Below are 19,077 nucleotides of genomic sequence, written 5' to 3'. Positions count from 1 at the left end.
ACCCTGAAGGATGGCATCCCTGTCAATCCCCAACGGCAGCCGGGAGGAGGCCGGACCCCTCCGGTGAGTGGGGCACCCGAAAGGGTACAGGACCACCAAAAGCCCCGACCAACTTTTAACCAGTGGCTACTTCTTCATTATAATTTACTAAGACTTACTCTCAGCCTCTAAAGGGCAGGCCACAAAACCGTGCTCTATAAATACAACTTGTTAGCTCACTTAGAAATTCTCTCTTTAATCTCAAAAAGTACTGTCACCCTCCTCTAAGCGCACGATAGATGCTGCCTTCTGTGCTGTAGACTCCAACTAAATCTCAGTTGTCACATTAGTAATTCATCTTTCTTGAATAACTATATTTTTAGCAAAGCTACCAGATTTAAATAATCAGACCTGCCAATGCTACCCTAATTTAAACATGCTGACGAACTTTCACAGGCAGCATCAGCTAACATAATGAGTTTCTGGATGACAAAGAATTTCAGACCATAGTTCTCTACACTACCCAGCGTAATAAGCACTTGTTCTTTTCTACAATGCGCACATAAAAGAGGAATCTAAATAATAATTGCTGTAATTATCTTGAAAAATATGTGGTGATTAATGGTGATTATGAAAATCTGTATAATTGTTCATTGAAATCTCCAATGATCAGATGCTTTCTTGAAACAGCCATTAACGAAGAACTTAGGAACACAAAAAGCATCAAAACTCAAGCCAAGCTCCTGACCGTTTGAAGCGCGTGAGGATGCGACTGCACACGCGCCCGGCTCAGCTTTCACCCCTCCCGTGAACTCTCTGCAAGAGGTTCCAAGATGTCCATGATGCGACGCATATGTCATTGCGGTTCAAAGCACGAAGTTCAACCTGTTATTTATGCAAATAATTAATTACTCTCGTATCCAACTAGCAGTTTGTCATGACACATTAATGACTTGATAGACTTCTATGAACTAGTGAACACAGGACAGCAGAGCGCTTTTATCGTCATTTAATTTAAAAACGATCCTGTGTGAAATTATCTAGTCGTGAGTGATGGAAGCATAAAGAACAGACTCAGCAAAGCTTCTTTTGGATCATTGCTTTATTAATGGTAACGTCGGGGAAATGAAAAATGCTAACATTGTCATATTTAGCTCCTGGGTATAGATGAATAGCTGCCTCAGTGCTTGGCGGGTTCAGTTTGCACACTGCAGTGAGCGCTAATTCTTCACACCACTATTGTGGGGATACACAGCCACGGAAGAGTTTATATACCTCAACTCCCAAGGAAGTAACAGCTGTTTCTGCATTTAAATTCTCACCATAAGCTTTTACAGCTTTAGATTTTTTTATTGCTATTTTTGCATGGCCTTTTACACTTGAATTTTCAACTGCCGATATTAGAAATATTTAAATAAATAAATCCCTTGCAAAACATTTTCTTGCATGACTTTGAAAACTAAGCATCGCTAATCCAAACCAACAAAAAAACCCCAACACTGAATTTACTATTGCCACCTTTGAAATTTAAATGATCTTAGATTTTAGAAAGAGCTTTCTGTAATACTGCAAAAGTCTTCAGATTTTCCCCAGACCTGAAACACTAGCAAGAGTGTTTATGTTTTACCAAGATGAATATCTCATAAACCAGCCTACAGCAACACCATAAAACCAGCAAAGCTCACCTGTTTCGAGAAAACTTAATTTTCAGCTAAATGACACCAGAGGAACTCGGAAGCGGGTAAGAACCAGGGGGCTGGCAGAGAGTGCTGGCACGGCAGCGCTCGGCCCGGGCGGCTGCACGCACCCGCCAAGGGAAGCCACGGTTCGACTGGAGGGACGCGCGAGCCCCCGTCCTGCGTGGACACCAAGGCCGCCCGCCAGAAGAGCTTGCTGCCGCCCGGCACACGGCCCAGCTCGAGGGAGGGCCCTTCAAACGCCACTTCCACGTACGCGAGAAAGCGCAGCCCACGTGCGGTCCTGTCCCCCAGGCCGAGGAGGGCGAGAGACAGCTCTCGCCATCAGAAGCGGTGCCCTGCGCGGGGCGAGGCTGTGACTCAGCCACGGGGTCACCCCACAGCGGATGGAGATGGCTCTCCCCCAGGGAACACCCGCTCTCCGCAATCGTGAATGTTAACTCAGGGTGACAGCGTTAGGCTGATGGCTTTCCAAGGAACGGGACAGGGACTTCCCAAGCCCTTGCAGGGCACGCAGGCTGCCGGGTCCAACGCCTGCCCGCCCAGCAGGGCTGCTCCTGCCAGCGGCACGGCCCTTCCCGGCCGGCCGGCCGGCACGCCAGGACCCGCGCTGCTACCTGGGTCGGCTGACCAGCCGCGGGGAGCCGGTGGGACAGCGCTGCGCTGGCCAGGGCAGGCTGGTCAGGCAGGGACCAGGACATCCCCCCTTCGCACCCCCTCCCAGCCTGCCGCAGCCCCCCGGCATGCTGCGCGCTCAGCACGCGCACAGCTCTGGCTCCCGTTCGCGCCTCTCTGCTTCCCGCCGAGCGCCCCTGCGCGAGCTCTGCACGCCTGGGCCTTTACACCCGCGCGTGGAGAACAGCACAGGCGTGACAGCACAACCTGCATGAACCCAGGCACATTACATGATCTCAGTACAGGGGAAAGTCCTTCAGAAGTATGGACAAAACGTTTTACAACAGTCTGCAACGCATCAAGAGAAGGATGCAAGCTTTTCAAAATAAACCACGCTCTCCATAATGTACAGCTAAGCCTCCTACTTCTGTATTTCTGTACACAGTAATTTAAATAGCAGTCTGAATAGTAAACATGTGCGTGTGCTCTCTGTGCTACCGTGCACCAAGTCCCAGATGGAACACCACCACTCCGCATTTCCAAATCACTAATGAGAGCAAAACCTCAGGGGGAAAACAAAAGCAAACCCTCCCGCGAGCTCCTGCCAAGCCGGCTGCAATCGGGAACGCTGCGACCGCCCCAGGCTGCACTCCCCGGCTGCAGACACCGCCCCCAAAATGCACACGCTTCTTTATTTAATAAAGTACCCAAATACTGAGACATTGACCCCGGCTCCTCCGGCTCCTCTCCAGTCCCTTTTCAGCTCACCCAGAGCAGCCCCGCAGTAAGGGACCCCTCGGACGAGGGGCAGGGGAACGCAGAGCTGTCCCCAGCCCAGCAGACCACCACGACATGACACACCAGCCGCAGCCCGGTGGCGTCTCCGAGACATATTGCAGTTTACGTTGTCGCTCGGGCTCGCCATCTGTGCTGCTCCCGCAGAGGCCGGCGTCGCCGGCTGTGCTGAGGGGATCAGTGGGTTGCCGGCCCTGCGCGGCCCCTTGTTAGTCGAACGCGCTGATGAGAAGAGACCAGAGCGGCCGGGATGGTCCTGTGCTCTGCTCAAGTGACCGGTGTCACGGGCTCGGCTGGCAGCGCTGCGTGGGCTCTGCCCGCGCACCCGGCCCTGGAGGTGCCTCCAGCAGCCCCTGGCCGGCCCGCGGGCAAGGTGCAGGGCTCGGCCCGGCACCTCTCCCCTTGCTCAGCTCCAAGGGACCAGGACACAAGCCCCAGTTCACGAGATGGCCCCGGAGAATTGCGCCCCGCTCTGGGGGCAGCTGCGCCGCTGGTCCCGCAGCTCCCGGCGGGAGCAGGAGCTCGTGGCAGGGAGCTGTCACAGGGCAGCGGGGAAGTGGCAGCACGGCCCAGCCGGGAATGCCCCGGCCCCGTGTCCAGGCCTGGGCCAGGCAGCGGGACGGCAGCAGCACCGAACCACACGACGCTCGGTGCGGTGAGCGGGAAAGCAGGGGCCTCCCGGGCTGTGGAAGGAAGCCTCCGCGATGGGAAAGGTTTACAGCTTTCCTGTTCGTCTTGAAACAACTTTGATTAAAAAACCAGACCTGGACTAAATTTTCATTTTTGCTAATTTGATTGTCAGCCTTGATTTTCTCTGTTTCCTGCATAGCTCATGACATGGCACAATTAGTTCTTTACTGCTAGATCAAGCCACGAAAACACTTGAGAAAATACTCCTGGTTTTGATTATTTTCTTTTTTAAATAAAGTGAAGGTTAAGTACTGCATGGTGACGGCTAAGTAGTACCTCAGCGCTGCGGCTGTATCAGCACCAGAGAACATGGAGAGACTTCAAACAAGCTCTTCAAATTGCAAGTGTTTAGGAGCTCTTGATTTTATTATTTTTTAATAAAATGTCCCCTTTGAAGTCTCTGCACCACACTAAACTTCAAAGATCACACCTAAGCATGTGCTACTTCCAAGCAACAACCCTTAATTAATTAGACCAGAGCAGATACAAAACAGGGCACTTGTGCGGGGCTGCGGCAGGGCCGGGGCAGGTCCCGCTCGCGGACAGGGAGGCGAAGCGGAGGTATTCCTCCAGCCTCCGCGCTGAAGAGAAACACAGACGCTTTTCAATTACTTTCAGCTCTAGCTGTAATGATAGACAGACTCCTTGGAAGTCATTAAACATGTAATGTCTGTCTGCTGCAGAGAGGCAGGGAGGCGCAGGCAGGCAGGACTCGGGCTGGAGCAAGCAGTTGCAAAAAGCATCTCAGGAAGCACCCACAATAGCTGCAGTGTTCCCCGGCCGGCAGCTGTAAATTTCTCCCTCTTGATGAGAGAAACATCCTGTTGGGTAACGGCTGCTTCCTTCCAGCACTGGTATTTTTTGCACTTTAGTCCTTTCAGTACTGCGGGTTATGAGCAGGGTATATTACAGAAACACACTGCATTTTGTTACAATACCTGGCCCTGGAAGCTTTGATTTTCCTCTGCTGAGACACCTACGGAGGTGTGATTTTGTATAACAAGGGAGGGAGGTTGTCACTGCAAGGGTACTGGGCTCCCCGACTCGAAAACCTCTCTGGACGGGGACCAGGTCACCAGGCAGTGGCAGACGCTCACACTTGGAACGACAGCTGCGATCCTGCCCAGCACCAGCACCGCGCGATCTCCAGCTGTGCACTGGGCGACCAACATCTGCCCCGCAGGGCTCCCTGGGGAGATAAGGGTGCACAGCACCCTCAACAGCACCCTCTCACCCTCTCAAACAAAGAACTTTAGGTTTTTTTTAAACACACAGGCAGCATTTTGCTTCCATTAAAAGCAGGGGAAAGAAGACGTACCAGCTGTCCTGAAAGCACCGTGCTCTCCATACCACGGGCACCCCTAAACACGAATGGAAAGCAGAAATTCATCACGAGCACGGCTACAAAGGATGTGGGACTCCCACCTCCTGCCCGAGAGCTCACTGCTGCACAGAACGCGCTCCCACCATCCAGTGATGTAACACTTCTCTACCCAGAAGAGCCTTGACAAGGACCCAAAGCTGAAGCCTTCAGCGCAGGAGGGGATGGCAGCACGGCTGGGCGACGGCCGTGCCGCGTGAGACGCTGCCCAGCTGCAGGAGGCCGCACCTAACGCTGAGGTCTGGGGAGCCGACAAGACGGGGGAGGTTTCCTCGTCCTGCCAACAGCCGGACCACGGAGCCGCGGCCCCGCAGGGCCAAAGGCTCTTCCGCAGGAGGAGATCCACCATGCCACTGCACAGCAGCTCAGGATCCAGATCTCCTAATGTAATTTAATTTTTAAGTGCTCAGAGTCATTAGTGGAGCCACATATTTCTATCAGGTAAATTTCATTTGCATATGCAAATTATATCTAAATACACTGCGCCATTAATATGATCACTAATTACATAATAATAGTCACCAATCTCCACACAGATCAAACTTACAGTTTTGTAGCTATTAAGGAAATTGTGCTTTGTAATTAAGATAATCCTCATTTCCAGATGCTAATTAACTATATAATAATTAGCTTCTTTTGCTAATGCAAATTAAGTATTTTCATCCTTATTGGTAAAAGAGTTGCTTATCACTTAAAAAAGAGACAACCTAGAAATAATCCCTCCTCCCCGTTAAAGGTGAAAAGGTAACTCCATTTTTATCAGTCTCATTTGCGAATGCAAATTAGCCCTGATTAATCAAGTCACAGATAAATGCGCCCGTCTCGCCGCGCGGACGGCCGCCCGCAGCTTCCCTCCTGCCCTCGGAGGACGAGGACGGCTCGCGGCCCGCAGGAGCGCCCAGCCGGGCACAGCTCCGCTCCCGTCGGTGCCGGGCCGTGCCCGCAGCGCCCGGCCGAAGGCCGCCCGCCCCGAGCGCACGGGGTCAGCGGCCAGCCGGCTGCGGTCGCGCTGCCCGGCCAGGCGGCGGAGCGCCCGAGAGCCGCCGTGCGGTGCCGCGTGGCTCGTCCCACGGAGCTCCCCGAGCCGCCGAGGAGCGGCGGTGGGCGCGAGGGGCAGGCTGGCGGGGACTAAGGAGGCCCACCTGCCCGGGAGCTGCCGCCGACAGCCAGCCCGGCCGCCTTGGCAGGACTCGGCCTCGGCTGCAGCGCATTCATCATCTGCTAAACCAATCCACCCGCTCCGCACCACCATTTGTCATTAATTATGCTAATCAGCAAACCATTACTCTCTGATGACACCACAGCACTTATTAGCTAGTTACAGCTTTTCAAAAGCACAGCTTATTGTGCATGCAAGTGCCGCACATACATTAGCCTACAGGGAAGAAATGTCCAATTATGAAAAGAAGAAATTTGCTATTATCTCCTTCTAACAAACCAATTTAGTAATTATAAAAGTCTCTGAACTCAGAAGGATTTTTTAAGAAGAGCTGAGTGATGAAACCAGAGAATTTAGTTTGCAATAACTTTCTGAGTTGGAACTAAAGTGACAATAGGGGAATGAACAGTTTTTATTATCATAATTACAATTCTTGCATCTTAACTTCAGATGATCAAAAAGCAGAATTTATCTAAAAGCACGTCTGTACGTGGCTCTTTCCTTAAAGTATCTGATTTATTTGTTTTAGTAGATATACACCCAAATTTGCCTAACGTGTTACAGATATTTACACAGGTCTAGCCGACTCTCAACCTGCATTTTTTGCCATATACGCGGTTACGGGAGCAACAGCAACGCCCGCTAAGCCCTCGCACGCCCGGGAGACAACGCACGATGAGCAGGTCCGAACGACCCTGCCGGGGCCCAGGTACCGCGCCTCAGAGGAACGCTCGGGGAGCGCGCAGCAGCAGAGCGGGGACGCAGCCCGACGCCTACGGAGCTGAACCGATTGGAGAGGGTGCCTGAAGACCCAGCTGAGGAACAGCCTTGTTGGAGCACCCAGTTCATTTACAATTCCTAAGTTGTTTTGCTCACTGCGAGAGGAATACCACTAGTTTTAGAAGCTTAATATGTGTTAAGAGCTCATTAATATCATCAGAGTAAATGGGCCTATTAAAACATCTTTAAGCAATATCTGAACATAAATCTCCCTAAACTATATTTAATGACTGTACTTAAGATACATTATATGCAAGTCTTAATGAGACATTAGATAGCATTTTGAAGATTAAAATTAGAGAATCCATATAAAGTCTGTCCACTTAATGTAGCCTTAAGCTACACTGATGAAAAGCATTACTACCAAATTATTACTTCATTAGAACAAATATTTTCTAATAATTTCTGATTTATACCATTAGTCATCTCCATATATATTACTCGTATATATAAGAGTATACACAAAACAATTTTCTAGTTCCACAGGAGACGGGAGAAATTTTGAGCTTTCTAATGGCTGAGTTAATTACTTGTCTTTTTTCTATTGAGTTAAAAATAAGCACTCTTTATAAAAGTCCATTTACTGTATCCCCACTTTTCTAATTTAATTGGAGATTTTAATTCCATTAACCACAAGGTCATTTTTTAAACATTTGCTGTTTTGCTTCGCAAAGATTAGTAAGATGTCTTGGACTCGGCCCCTGACTGTCCCTTCAGCCCCTCCACAGAGGTCTAAGCGTGGCGGCAGAGACCCCAGGACGAAGCCCGGTCCGAGTGACAAGCAGGACCCTCGCACCGCGAGGCCGCTCGCGGTGACGGCCACCGTGCCCCCGCGGCTGGCCCGAGGGAGGAAAATCGAGCAAACCCACGCAAGCCTCCGTCAGGAGAAGGCAGCAGCGCTGTCCCAGCGGAGCGCCTCACGCCTGCCTGCGGCATGGCACGGCACGGCACGGCACAACAAGGGATGGGACGCAACGCCAGAATCAACCAGGGCCTGACATCACTCCTGGACAAACCCGCGGCAGCGCGTGAACACCCATCACAGTGTCCCGCCTGCTCCGCAGGACCGAGAGCAGCTGCGGGAACCCCTGCCCACGGCACGCCTGCGGGACGGGCACCCACCGCCGGCAGCCGGCACGGCACGGCCAGGACAGTGAGGCAGCGGGACGCCTCCTCCAACGACTGAGTCACCGCCAAAACGAATCGCAATAACCTTATTAGCAAGAGGGCTTTATGTGTGGTTTATTTTGTATAAACAGCTTTTCATTAGATAAATGAAGCCCAACAACCTTTATAAATGTTTTCAATTATGAAATTATGCCATTGAGATATCCGGATGACAATAATCAGGGAAAACACCAGTGACACCTCTTGATAGGAGTCAGAGCGTGCTGCCTGGATGACGGCTCCTCCCAATAAAATACAGCCTAGCCACACCAGTCATTTAAAAAAATCCTTCTTTATTAGATGAAATCTGTAGCAACAAGACTATTTTCATTTGTTCTGCCCAAGTCTTCTATCCAAAAGAGAGAACATCTCATTGTAACAATTTTGCATTTTTAACTGTGCAAATTAAGCATTCTTCATAAATAACAGCCTGGTTTTCTGCACTAGAACTCCTTTTTATTAGCAGCACAGTAACGAACAATGAGCAATGTGTTCTATTATTCTTTGTCAAATCACAGAATGCTACATTAGAATAACTCTGCTGGTCAATGTAATATAGTAGATTAAATTCAACTTCTGTGCAAAAACCACTGTAAAACAGCATGATAAGAAGGCTATAAAAAATTTAATTTTACTCCAAACTCCATCAGAAAAAAAAAATGGTGTGAAAAGTAATTTTGCATAATCAGTACACGCCATCTGGAACAATTAACCGATTTCTATAGAACTATGAGGATCAGTCATATCTGCTTATTAAAGATCAGAAATTATACAAGTAATAAATCCTTGAAAAAACTAAGCGTACTCCCGCCTGTCAACGCTATTTTAACTTCAAATACTGAAGAACGCCTGATAAGGCTGAAAAGAAGAGATTAATATATGCAAATTACATCCAGCATTTAAAATCCCCAACAACTGTCTCCGGTTTTCTGTCCCTTATTGCTGCCTTTATGTTTTATTCATACACCAACTCACCTGTCACTTCATAAGCTATAATATTATGGGGGTATTATTAAACAGCATAAAGCCGTGCTTTAATTGGAAAGCTTCATTGCATTTTCCAATTATTTGGAGTAAATTAAAAGCAGATGCACATAGTTTAATAAGGAGTCTAATATCAGTTCCGGGAAATCAAAATTCATTGTCATTACTATGCCGTGATAGTTTTGCAAACTGTACTCAATTTCAGAGGTTTTGAAAAGAAAATCTGTCTATGCAATCTGTTAATTGTCATTTGGTTAATAACTGTTTAAATATCCAAACCACAGAGCGGCTTCCTATTTAAAAAAAAAATTAAACTATGGCACTCAGAAAAGCAAAACAAATACAGCACAGCCCGCCTCAAAGGTTGTGCTCCACAAGCAACCGGTGCAAGTCCCGCCAGCTCATCCTCTGCCACAGCCGCCCCTGCGACGACTGCTGCTGGGTGTGCGGAGCAGGGGCAGGGCAGAGCCCGCCATCGGGGGGGTCCCCTCCAGCATCGCCCTCCCTCTCGACACAGCCCTGCTCCGGCCGCCGCTCGCTTTCGGATGCTCCCTGCACGCCCCGCCGGCTCAGAGCCGCTGGCGCCTACGCTTTCGCCACTGCCCGTGCCACCGGGATGGGGACCGTCCTGCCGCTACACCTGCTCATACATAATACAAGGCTTCGGGGGTAGCAGCCAGATAATCCTCTCGGCAGAGATCAACAAGTGGCTTCCTTGGAAGGTGACGTGTGGTCTGAGAAAAATGGGCGAAGTCTGTACGTCCGGTACGTTACAGCAGAAGGCAAGGCTTCCCGTGCCAGCCTGCAGCTGTGTGGGACAGCCGAGGTAACGCAAGAGGAAGAGCAGCACCACAGCCAGAGCTGTCACGCTGTTGTACAAGCACGCAGAAGTGAGATGATGAAGATAAAGAATGCCACTTCGGACGACAGCGGGTTAATCGGAAAATCACGTCTGAAAAATTAATACAGGCGGCAGGACTCGTGGCTTCATCTTTCACCGTTTGGGCCAAGCCTGCCTGAGCGCAGCACTGATAACACGGGACGGCACACTGCAGCAGCAAGCACGCAAAGAATCTGTATACCACGGATGAGCGCATTTAATAAGAAATACACTTCTTTGAATCTCATTAAATATAGTATTAAGTAACACTTACACTTCCCTTTCTGAAATACACCGCTGCAGCTTTTTAGATGAGACTTCAGTCTCCCTGAACTGCTGGATATTAATAGACCCTTTTATATTTTGAAGATTATCCAGGTCTCTTACTCCAAAGACTGGAAATTGCAATAGGGCAAAGAACAGGCTGACTTTAATCTCAGCCCCAGGAAAGAGGTTTCAACGCAGAATAAAGCTTGTGTCACAACTTGTCTGTTTTTTGGACCATCCTGATTAAAATTCTGTGTCACAAAAAGTAAATTTAGTTCCGCTTCTATTCTTAAGAAGCGCAAGGAACGTACACGTGGGAATCTGGATCGACAGTAAAATGTAGCACAGGGCCTCTGCCTTTAGAGAGCAGAGTGTACTAAAAGACTTGAACATAGGAGGGTATCGCAAAACCACCAGAAACTGTGCTGGAAGATGAAGATAAAAGCAATTCTTGTGCAGTGATCCAAAAAATAGCATCTTCCTTTTTTTCAAAATTACCTGTTTTAATAAAGCAGACACAGTGTGCCAAGCGAACCATTTAATTATCTGCAAAAATGATGAAGCAAAACAATAGTTTGCAAAAATAAATGACTAACCTCTGATTAAAATGTCTGTCCTCATTACATACAGATAAAAGATACAGTATCTTTTAAAAGAAAATGTACATTGAAGAGAAGTAAGTGGCAGTTGTGGCATAGATAACCTGACATTTTGCAACACGAAAGAAGTTGACGTATGGGCACTGAAATGTAATGAAATCTTTAATTTTTCTTCCATTTCTTAATCTAGAGAGACCTCTGAAAGAGACTTCTTTTGTCAGGAAGAAAAGGGGAAAAAAAAGGAAGAAAAGGAAAAAAAAAGAAAAAAAAACACAAAAAAGAAGAAACACCCCAGAAAATAAAAGGAAAAAACAAGAAGAAGAAGAAAAGAAAAAAATCAAGAAGAAAAAAACAAGAAGAAAAGGAAAAAAACAAGAAGAAAAGGAAAAAAACAAGAAGAAAAGAAAAAAAACAAGAAGAAAAGAAAAAAAACAAGAAGAAAAGAAAAAAAACAAGAAGAAAAGAAAAAAAACAAGAAGAAAAGAAAAAAAAACAAGAAGAAGAAGAAGAAGAAGAAGAAGAAGAAAAGAAAAAAACCAAGAAGAAGAAGAAGAAAAGATAAAAACCAAGAAGAAGAAGAAGAAGAAGAAAAGAAAAAAAACAAGAAGAAGAAAAGAAAAGGGGGGTACATGCAACAAGGCATTCCTGAGTCAACTGCTGAGCAGTGGAAAAACAAAGCTGCCAGCACCCACCGCAGCCAGCCCGGCCCCGGCCCCCGCTGCCGCAGGGCCCCAGCCAGGCTCCACGGCCACGCGCTGGCGTTTCGGAGCAACCCTCGCAGCCACGCCGAATAAATCGACTGGGCTCCAGAAAGGAAGGAGGAATCTGGAAGCAAAGCGCTGCCATAAGAGCAGTGTGTGAAATAAAAGCTTCCAACAAAGCTACCCAGACAAATAGCTACCCAGACAAATTACAACTCCCCCCTGCCAAGATCTGCGCTATCCAATACAGAAGAGCAACTCGGTTTCCTTTTCAGGAATCCACTGGCTTTGATGTTTTCCCAGATCATTAACGTCAGCTTCCACTCCCTCTGCTGCCTCCAGAGACCTGGATTATAAACCAGCGTGGAATGAACACCAGATCCGGCTGTACGTCCTACTGGAGCGAAAGAGCCCCCCCTCCCACAGCCGCGCCGTGGACGGACCCGGCTCGCCTCGCCCTCGCTGCCGCAGCCGGGCTCCACGGGACTGAGCCCCTCCGCCCGCTCCCCAACAGCGGACCTGGCCCCAGGGGACTCTCCTGCCGCTTCAAAACGGCCTCATGCTGGGAAAGTTTGCCTGGGTGATGTAGCAGACAGAACTCTGACCAGCCTACGTTTGCGAACGCTTCCCTCTACGACTGCAGCCCAACCATCCCACCTCACGACGGCAACTGCTTCGACCGCTTGCCCGCCCCAATCACTACCTAGGGTCCGCCAGGTACCGCGACAAAACCATCCTGCTACCCGATCAGATCACAAAGTTTGTTCTGACCTTTCTAGAAATATTTATATAGAAAATATAACAATAAACATCTCTTCAAATAAATATTTACTGCTTTAAGGTAAACATTAAGGTAATAACTATCCGTGCACAATTCCAAAATAAACAAATTAGAGATGTGCAAAGTGCCACCTGTAAGAGCTGCCCACAAAAACCTCCTTCTTCACGGGGAGCTGGCAAACACGCACCAGCCAACGCCAAGCTGGCAACTGGCCGCGTGTCCCTGCCTTGGTGCTCAGTCCAGCTCCCCTGGGAAAAATACTTCACACAAGTAACAGTGTTGATACTGTAGTTAAAGACAACTACAAAAGAATACTTTTTAAGATAAGAAATATACGCAAAGGCATTGCTGCATCAACTAACTGCTTTGAAAACCTGCTGCTCCTAAGCAGATGAATGGCAAATATTGCCGCCTCGTTCACATTCGCGAATGTTGCTTTATCAGGAGGTAAAGCGTATGCCACGTTTCGGGATGTGACATGTAAGCTTCAACCCAGAGGACATGGCGTTTGTCCTTTGAAGGAGAATGAAAACCTTCACCTTCAGTTCAGTATCAGCAAAACTGAAGAACGCTGGCGTTGTCAGGAAACAGCAGCCATAATCACGGATAGAGTCTGAACGTTAAGAAAGGATTTAAGACAAGTGAGAAGCGGTGTTTGAACGGCATACAGCTCCACGCAGGAGCGGCGTGCAAGGCTGCAGGCCGACGGCACAAACACTTCAAGCACAGGCTCTGGCGACAGGCACGGGGTGACGAGCCCTGCTGTCCCTGCTCAGGGCCGAGAGCTCTGCCAGGCACCGCTGCGAGACGGGCTCTGCGCAGAGCCCCCAGGGCTGGTCCACAAGCACTTTCTGCAGGATCTGTAACTGAACTGAGAACTCGTCAAATGGTGTGAGATTGTTAAGCATATTTTAAAATACAATTCAGTTACCTATTTTTATACAGTACAAATGATATGTGCTTCTGGAGCCTGTTCTATTTCTGTGGATTAACACCACTTGAGGTACTGAACTTATGGATGGCATACCAGCATGTCAAGCTAACACCAACTATCTCTTTAAGTACTTGCACAAATGTTTTAATTGTTTTGGGCTGACAGCTGGCAAGCATTATTTGAAAATACTATCAACAAACATACATCAAAGTATGTTCTGCTTTTGTTCTGTTGCTTTTTCAGCACCGTTTCCATATTTAAGTGTTCAAAAAATGAAACTCGGTCCTATCCAAGGGTAACTGCGATCATCCCGTGATCTCCAGGTTTCTGCTAGAACAAAAATCCTTGGAGATAGGATTATATGACTGAAGTTAGGTTTCTGGCTATGAGATGACAGCTGTAGAGTATCTGTAAGTTCATACACTTGTTTCATACACAAAATTGGGACAGAGAGACTCTAATGCACAGATTCTGATGGGGCTGTGCAGAAGTATGTGATACACTCCATGCAATGCGATTTTTGTCTTGACAGTTTGAGCGCAGGTCAAGAGAAGGTACGAGTACTGACTGTCCTATATTCAAATTACGTAAGTTTGTATACTACAACCAACAAGCATGTAACTGTCTGCAACAGGACTCAGAAGATGGCTACAGTAAAATTTCAGGGTACAAAAAGACAACCCTACCCAGCAGTGTGCAGGGTCACACACCACAGCCAGCGATGGCTTTGCCCACCTGACTTCAGCAGAGAAAGCCCACACCACGGGGGAGCACGCAGCTTGGACCAGCTCACGATTTCCCAGAAATGACAGCCGAGACCGTAAAAAATCTCATTTTGCAAACTCAGTCACTAGTTGCCAACGCAACATCCTGCCATGTGCTCTGCAAGGTGTGTTAAGACGTTTTTCCATCCCTAATGCTTTTCCTGAGATGCATCGGTTGAGTACATCTCAAACTGGCAGGTTGAAGCCAGTCTGAAAGTGAAATCAAGGGTTAGAGCTGGCGTGGGGAGGCTCTGCCAGCTCGGAGGGCAGAGCGCGGTCCCCCCTGCAGAGGAGGTTGTGCATGGCTGGCTGTGCAACCTCTGCGCTGCCGGCCTCGTCCCCAGGCAGGAGACAGCTTTCGCCTGGAATCAGAATTTGAAGGGGGCTTTCAATGGAAGATTTTGTAATTTGAAAGGTTTACGTTTCAGTGGCACTTACACAGCAGAAAACTTATTGGAGGCAAGATCCCCAAGAGGCATCAGCATACCGGTCTGAAACACACTGTTTATTAACCTCAGAGAGAGATACAGTGGTATTCGAGCCCATCCAATTAGTGAGGCCTGCAGGAGTATTTGCACTCCTAAATCTCTTGGTTTCTGAAAGGGTTAAAGCTTATTATTAGCATATAATTTACAGGTCCTTTCTCCCAGGAAAGAAATAATGCACAGTAAATGCCACATTCATTTTAATAATACATGTTACAGTCTGTGCCCAACATCTGCACAAAGGTAAAGCAGACAGATTTTTTTGACATGTCCCACTCTGCCATCCAAACACAGGCTTTTTGTTTCTTAAGTGACGGAAGGTTTAATCAAGAAAGCAGGCAATTCATCAATCGAAACAAGGCTGCTCACACCGCCCTGACAGCACACACATGGTTTTATACAGAAGAAACCTGGCCACCTGTCAGCAGCACCTTTTACATCAGGATATACAAATACACCGAGTGATCAATCCTCCAGCTCTTCCCATTCATTTCTTCGTTTTCTTATTATATTTTTCTTTATGCTAGATGTTGCGCTCATTCTCTGCAGGGATAGATGGGAGACAAGGCAAGCTATGGCTGTTTATACACTATCATAAAAATTTATATACCCTTAGAGTGACTTATTTCCCTTCTATTTGAGTACCATTATTATAAATAATTTTTCACTTCATTCAGGAATTTTCCCTGTACGTTATTATCTGTGGCTGCCTGAGAGGGCTCCCTCTCTCCCTCACTGTCCTTGTGGCTCTGATAAGCCAAAGCAATATGCAGCCAGAAGACGCTGAAGTCTGAAATGAAGGCAGTATGTAGTCACAACAACATCTTAATTAAGCTGAAGGCCATGAAGAAGGACTATGCTGTGAAATACTGAGCAGAGTCTGTCGACAGGTCTGTCTGGAGCAAGGCATTCTTCTTCCAGCAGCTGCCCGGTCGAACATGCATATTAAACCTGTCAGCTCCTCAGCACCGTGCTCCCAGCAGCACCCAGAGACCTTTTGCAGATCAACTTAGAAGTAATTCTGCCTTTTGGTCTTGGGCGCACGGCACGGGGTGGGACCAGGGAGCCCGCCGGGTGCGGAGGACAATGCCAGCAGCACAAGCGTAAGCGCAGACAGCAGTGCTGTGCCGCAGCGGCACGTGGCGGGCTCCCTGCGCGGGGCTGCGAGGTCCGGGCAATAGTTTCCTACATGCACCCTGTCACAGACAGATTCACCAGTTTACTGTGCAAAGAGGAGTCTCCCTAACTTTCTGGTCACCCAAAGTTTCATTGCCAAGACTGGAAATGACAAAAGGCTGGTTAAAAACTGTAATTACTACTTTCAGGACCATTTTTTCCTCAACTCCAGCTTTGTGATAATTACATTACACACCCCAAGGAGTAACAGGACGGTTCCAGTGGGGATCTGGCAATTTCTGCCAAAATTTATTTTGAGATACAGAGTAAGCTCAACAGCCAAAATTCATTTCACCTTCCATAAATAGGCTGAACCCCAGATGGAAGCGTCGTTTTCATTGACTACTGAGAAAGTCTTGGGTGTCTACAGACAGAGAAGCGAGACCATGCTGCAACTCTTAATTTCACCCTCCTTTACAGCCCTCCCTTCCTAAACAGCCCATCCTGTCCCCACCACAAGAATTCAGACTGAGGCGATATCAAAATGGGAAGATAAGAGACCGTTCATAACGGCTTTTGTTTCCCTGCGCCAGCCCCAGGAAACCTTCCATTTTGCCGAGAGCCAAGAGAGGGAGCCCGCAGGCTCGTCCACACGCGCGGCCAACCCTGGGGGACCGGAGAGGAGTCCTGCACCCGCCAGAGCCCTGGTCACCTCGCCTGCCACGCCAGCCACTCGCCGCCACGACCCACACATCTTCCACGCGGCCACATCTCCCCCGGCACCGCGGGCCCCGCAGCACGCTGCAGCCAGGACCCCACCGCGGCAAACCACATCCCGGCAGAGCAATTAGGGACGACAGTGGAAGCACATTAATAAATTTCCCGTTGCCATGGCACTGCAGCGAGGCACTTGCGTTGCAGCGCAGATAAAACGGACTGGCTGCAAACTACACCGACGTAACAGGAAACTTCGGAATGGTTTCCACAGTGCGTCTGGGGGCTAATCTACCTCGGCAATGTTTAAGCACGCAAAGGGAATTGTCACAGCACCTCATCACAGCTGCTGAAAAGGCAGCAGTGCTCAGGAGTTATGCGTGAAGATCCCTGCCAATGCACAGGATGTTTCATATGACAAGACCCTTTCTTCAGAAACGATTCACAGCTGCAATAGCCATTACAGCACATGTATGCACAACAACTTGTATAACAACGTGTCTGGAGAACGTGCAGTTGGGGGAAAAAAAGAGAGTTATATACTTTGACTGAAATGTGCTCATGCAAACGTGGAGGACTAATGCCATGCCCAGTTTTGCAGGCCTGTTTTGTGCTTTGCCTATAATTATCTGGTAAAGTATTCACGTTCTTTGCAAAATAGGTCGTCTTCCCAGGTTGCACTGCAAGCAGAGGCAGCTCATGGGAAGTCCTAGAGCAGGGGCGTTCTCAGTAACATTCATGCAGAGCTGCTGCCTCACTGTTTGCACATTTGATGCTTCTCAGTAGAGAAAGCGCAGCTTTCTGTCCTCCATGCAGGACCATCTCATGTGAACACAAGAACACGCCTTCCCCTACATTTCTAAATCTATTAGGGCAGGAGAGTAACAAGAAAAACGAGTACTGACAAGAATTATGCAATTGTTATATTCCATCTATTTAGGAACCCAAAGCTGCAGTTTCAGTCAGAGATTACCTTTTAAATAACCCTTTGATTATGGTACATGAATTAATGCCATGTTCCCATGTTAGAAGTGTCACTCACTATTAATAGCAAGAACCTGTGAATGGCACATTTTTGCCATCTTCTCTTCCCTGATTATGCACAAGCACTACCTATTGTACAGCCCACTGAAGCCACTGCTGCTTTTTCTGGATTTCCAAACTGTCCTGAAAATCTCCTTGAGCCAGATGAAGGGACTGTACTTTCATTAGGTTTTGACAGTCGGGTTTAAAGCCAGTATTTTTCTCCTCTTGCAAAAATGACATAACAAAGAGAAAGCTGTGATTCTACAATGCCTACCACAATATTTGTTCAGGCTTAGTATTACTCCAAAAAAAAAAAAATCTAAGGAAAACTCTCTTGCACCCCAGCACTACTCAGCTGAAGCACAGAATATGAGCTAGCCCCGTAAGAGAAGAGGCAGGTAAACACACTGTTGTGCCACAGCTGCACCTAACCTTTCTCTTTATCTTGCAGAACCAAAAGTCCTTTTGCTGTGGTTCATGAACAGCTTCCAGACCACAGCTCTCAGCACATCCACGAGTGACAGACTCCATGAGGTACAACTCTGTACAGCATCCCTGCCTCTCATTCCCATAGGCATTTCTTCCTGGGCCCTGAGAACCAGGCTACGTTCCTTTTTAGCTCACTCCTCCTTGAAGAAAGCAAGCACTTAAAGGCAGGACGTCCTCCAGAGGAGCAGAGCTGCCAGGGACAGCTCCCAGGGATCCCAGCTCCAAACCGAACCCACTGTGTGGTCCTGAAGCACGGTAACAAGTACCTGTACCTGCATGGGTGAAGGAACAGGCTTGATGCTCACCACTCTACTTAAATACACATTTTCCCTGCAGACTAGTACTAGTTAAAAATAAAAACCAGCTAAATTATTCATTGGCAGGTTTTTTCCACATTGACATCTGGAAACTATCACTAGCTCTAGCCCTTGTATACTAGCCTAGAATGGTGACCAGAGAGAAAGCTGCAGCTAGAGAGACCAAGCGTGCACGTGCAAGTGCATGCTTCTTAAAATAATGCAGAACCCCCCCATATCCTAACATCTTATTTCAAATTTGCCCTAATACTGGGGAAACAAATCTATGCAGTGCCAGTATTCAGAATATAGAAATGGGAGAGAGTAAAGATCTCATCTGTTTTTAATGTGTATGTTGAGCGTAGCAAAGAACAGCGTGTACAAAATTCATCCTTCCTAGGCAGGACAAAGCTGCCTGTGAAACGGGCAGAGAGGTCGTCTATTACGACTCACCTGTGGCGATCATGAAACAGATAAGGAGCAAAGTTTGTGTCAGTGCTGCTTTCCATCAGAGCTCTCACCTAGCACCTCTGCGGGCAGCAGCAACCCTCCCTGAGGGCTGCGATCTCCCCAGTGATCAGTAATGTTTGCTGCCAGTAACTCGTGTGCCTGGGCATTTTCTGGGGTCTCTCTGCACCCCTTCTGCTCTCGACCCTTAAATGGCACTGAGGAAAAGCTGGATGTATGTTTCACGGGTAGCACACACCTGGCTGTTTGCGCAAGCAGGGCTGCTTTTCTTGGTTACGCTTCTGATTACACAGAAGAGCAGAGAAACCAT

At 48.1% G+C, this 19,077-nt stretch overlaps 1 protein-coding gene across 9 annotated transcripts in view; it reads right to left on the bottom strand.

The window, feature by feature from the left end:
* MVB12B (multivesicular body subunit 12B) overlaps window positions 1-19,077 on the bottom strand; it is a 75,383-nt gene that overhangs the window by 19,721 nt on the left and 36,585 nt on the right. Inside the window, exon 8 of one of the 9 annotated variants that reach the window (XM_075519860.1) lies at window positions 14,876-15,201. The exons of the other annotated variants lie outside the window; for them this stretch is intronic. Coding sequence (XP_075375975.1) covers window positions 15,182-15,201 — 20 coding nt within the window. The 3' untranslated portion in view covers window positions 14,876-15,181. Of the gene's footprint in view, window positions 1-14,875; window positions 15,202-19,077 lie in introns of those variants that run through there. 9 annotated transcript variants of the gene reach the window in all.

Source organism: Mycteria americana, chromosome 17, assembly GCF_035582795.1.
Source record: "Mycteria americana isolate JAX WOST 10 ecotype Jacksonville Zoo and Gardens chromosome 17, USCA_MyAme_1.0, whole genome shotgun sequence".
NCBI classification, from domain to species: domain Eukaryota; kingdom Metazoa; phylum Chordata; class Aves; order Ciconiiformes; family Ciconiidae; genus Mycteria; species Mycteria americana.
Note: the sequence above shows the minus strand (reverse complement) of the source record. Positions and strands in the feature narration are given on the sequence as shown.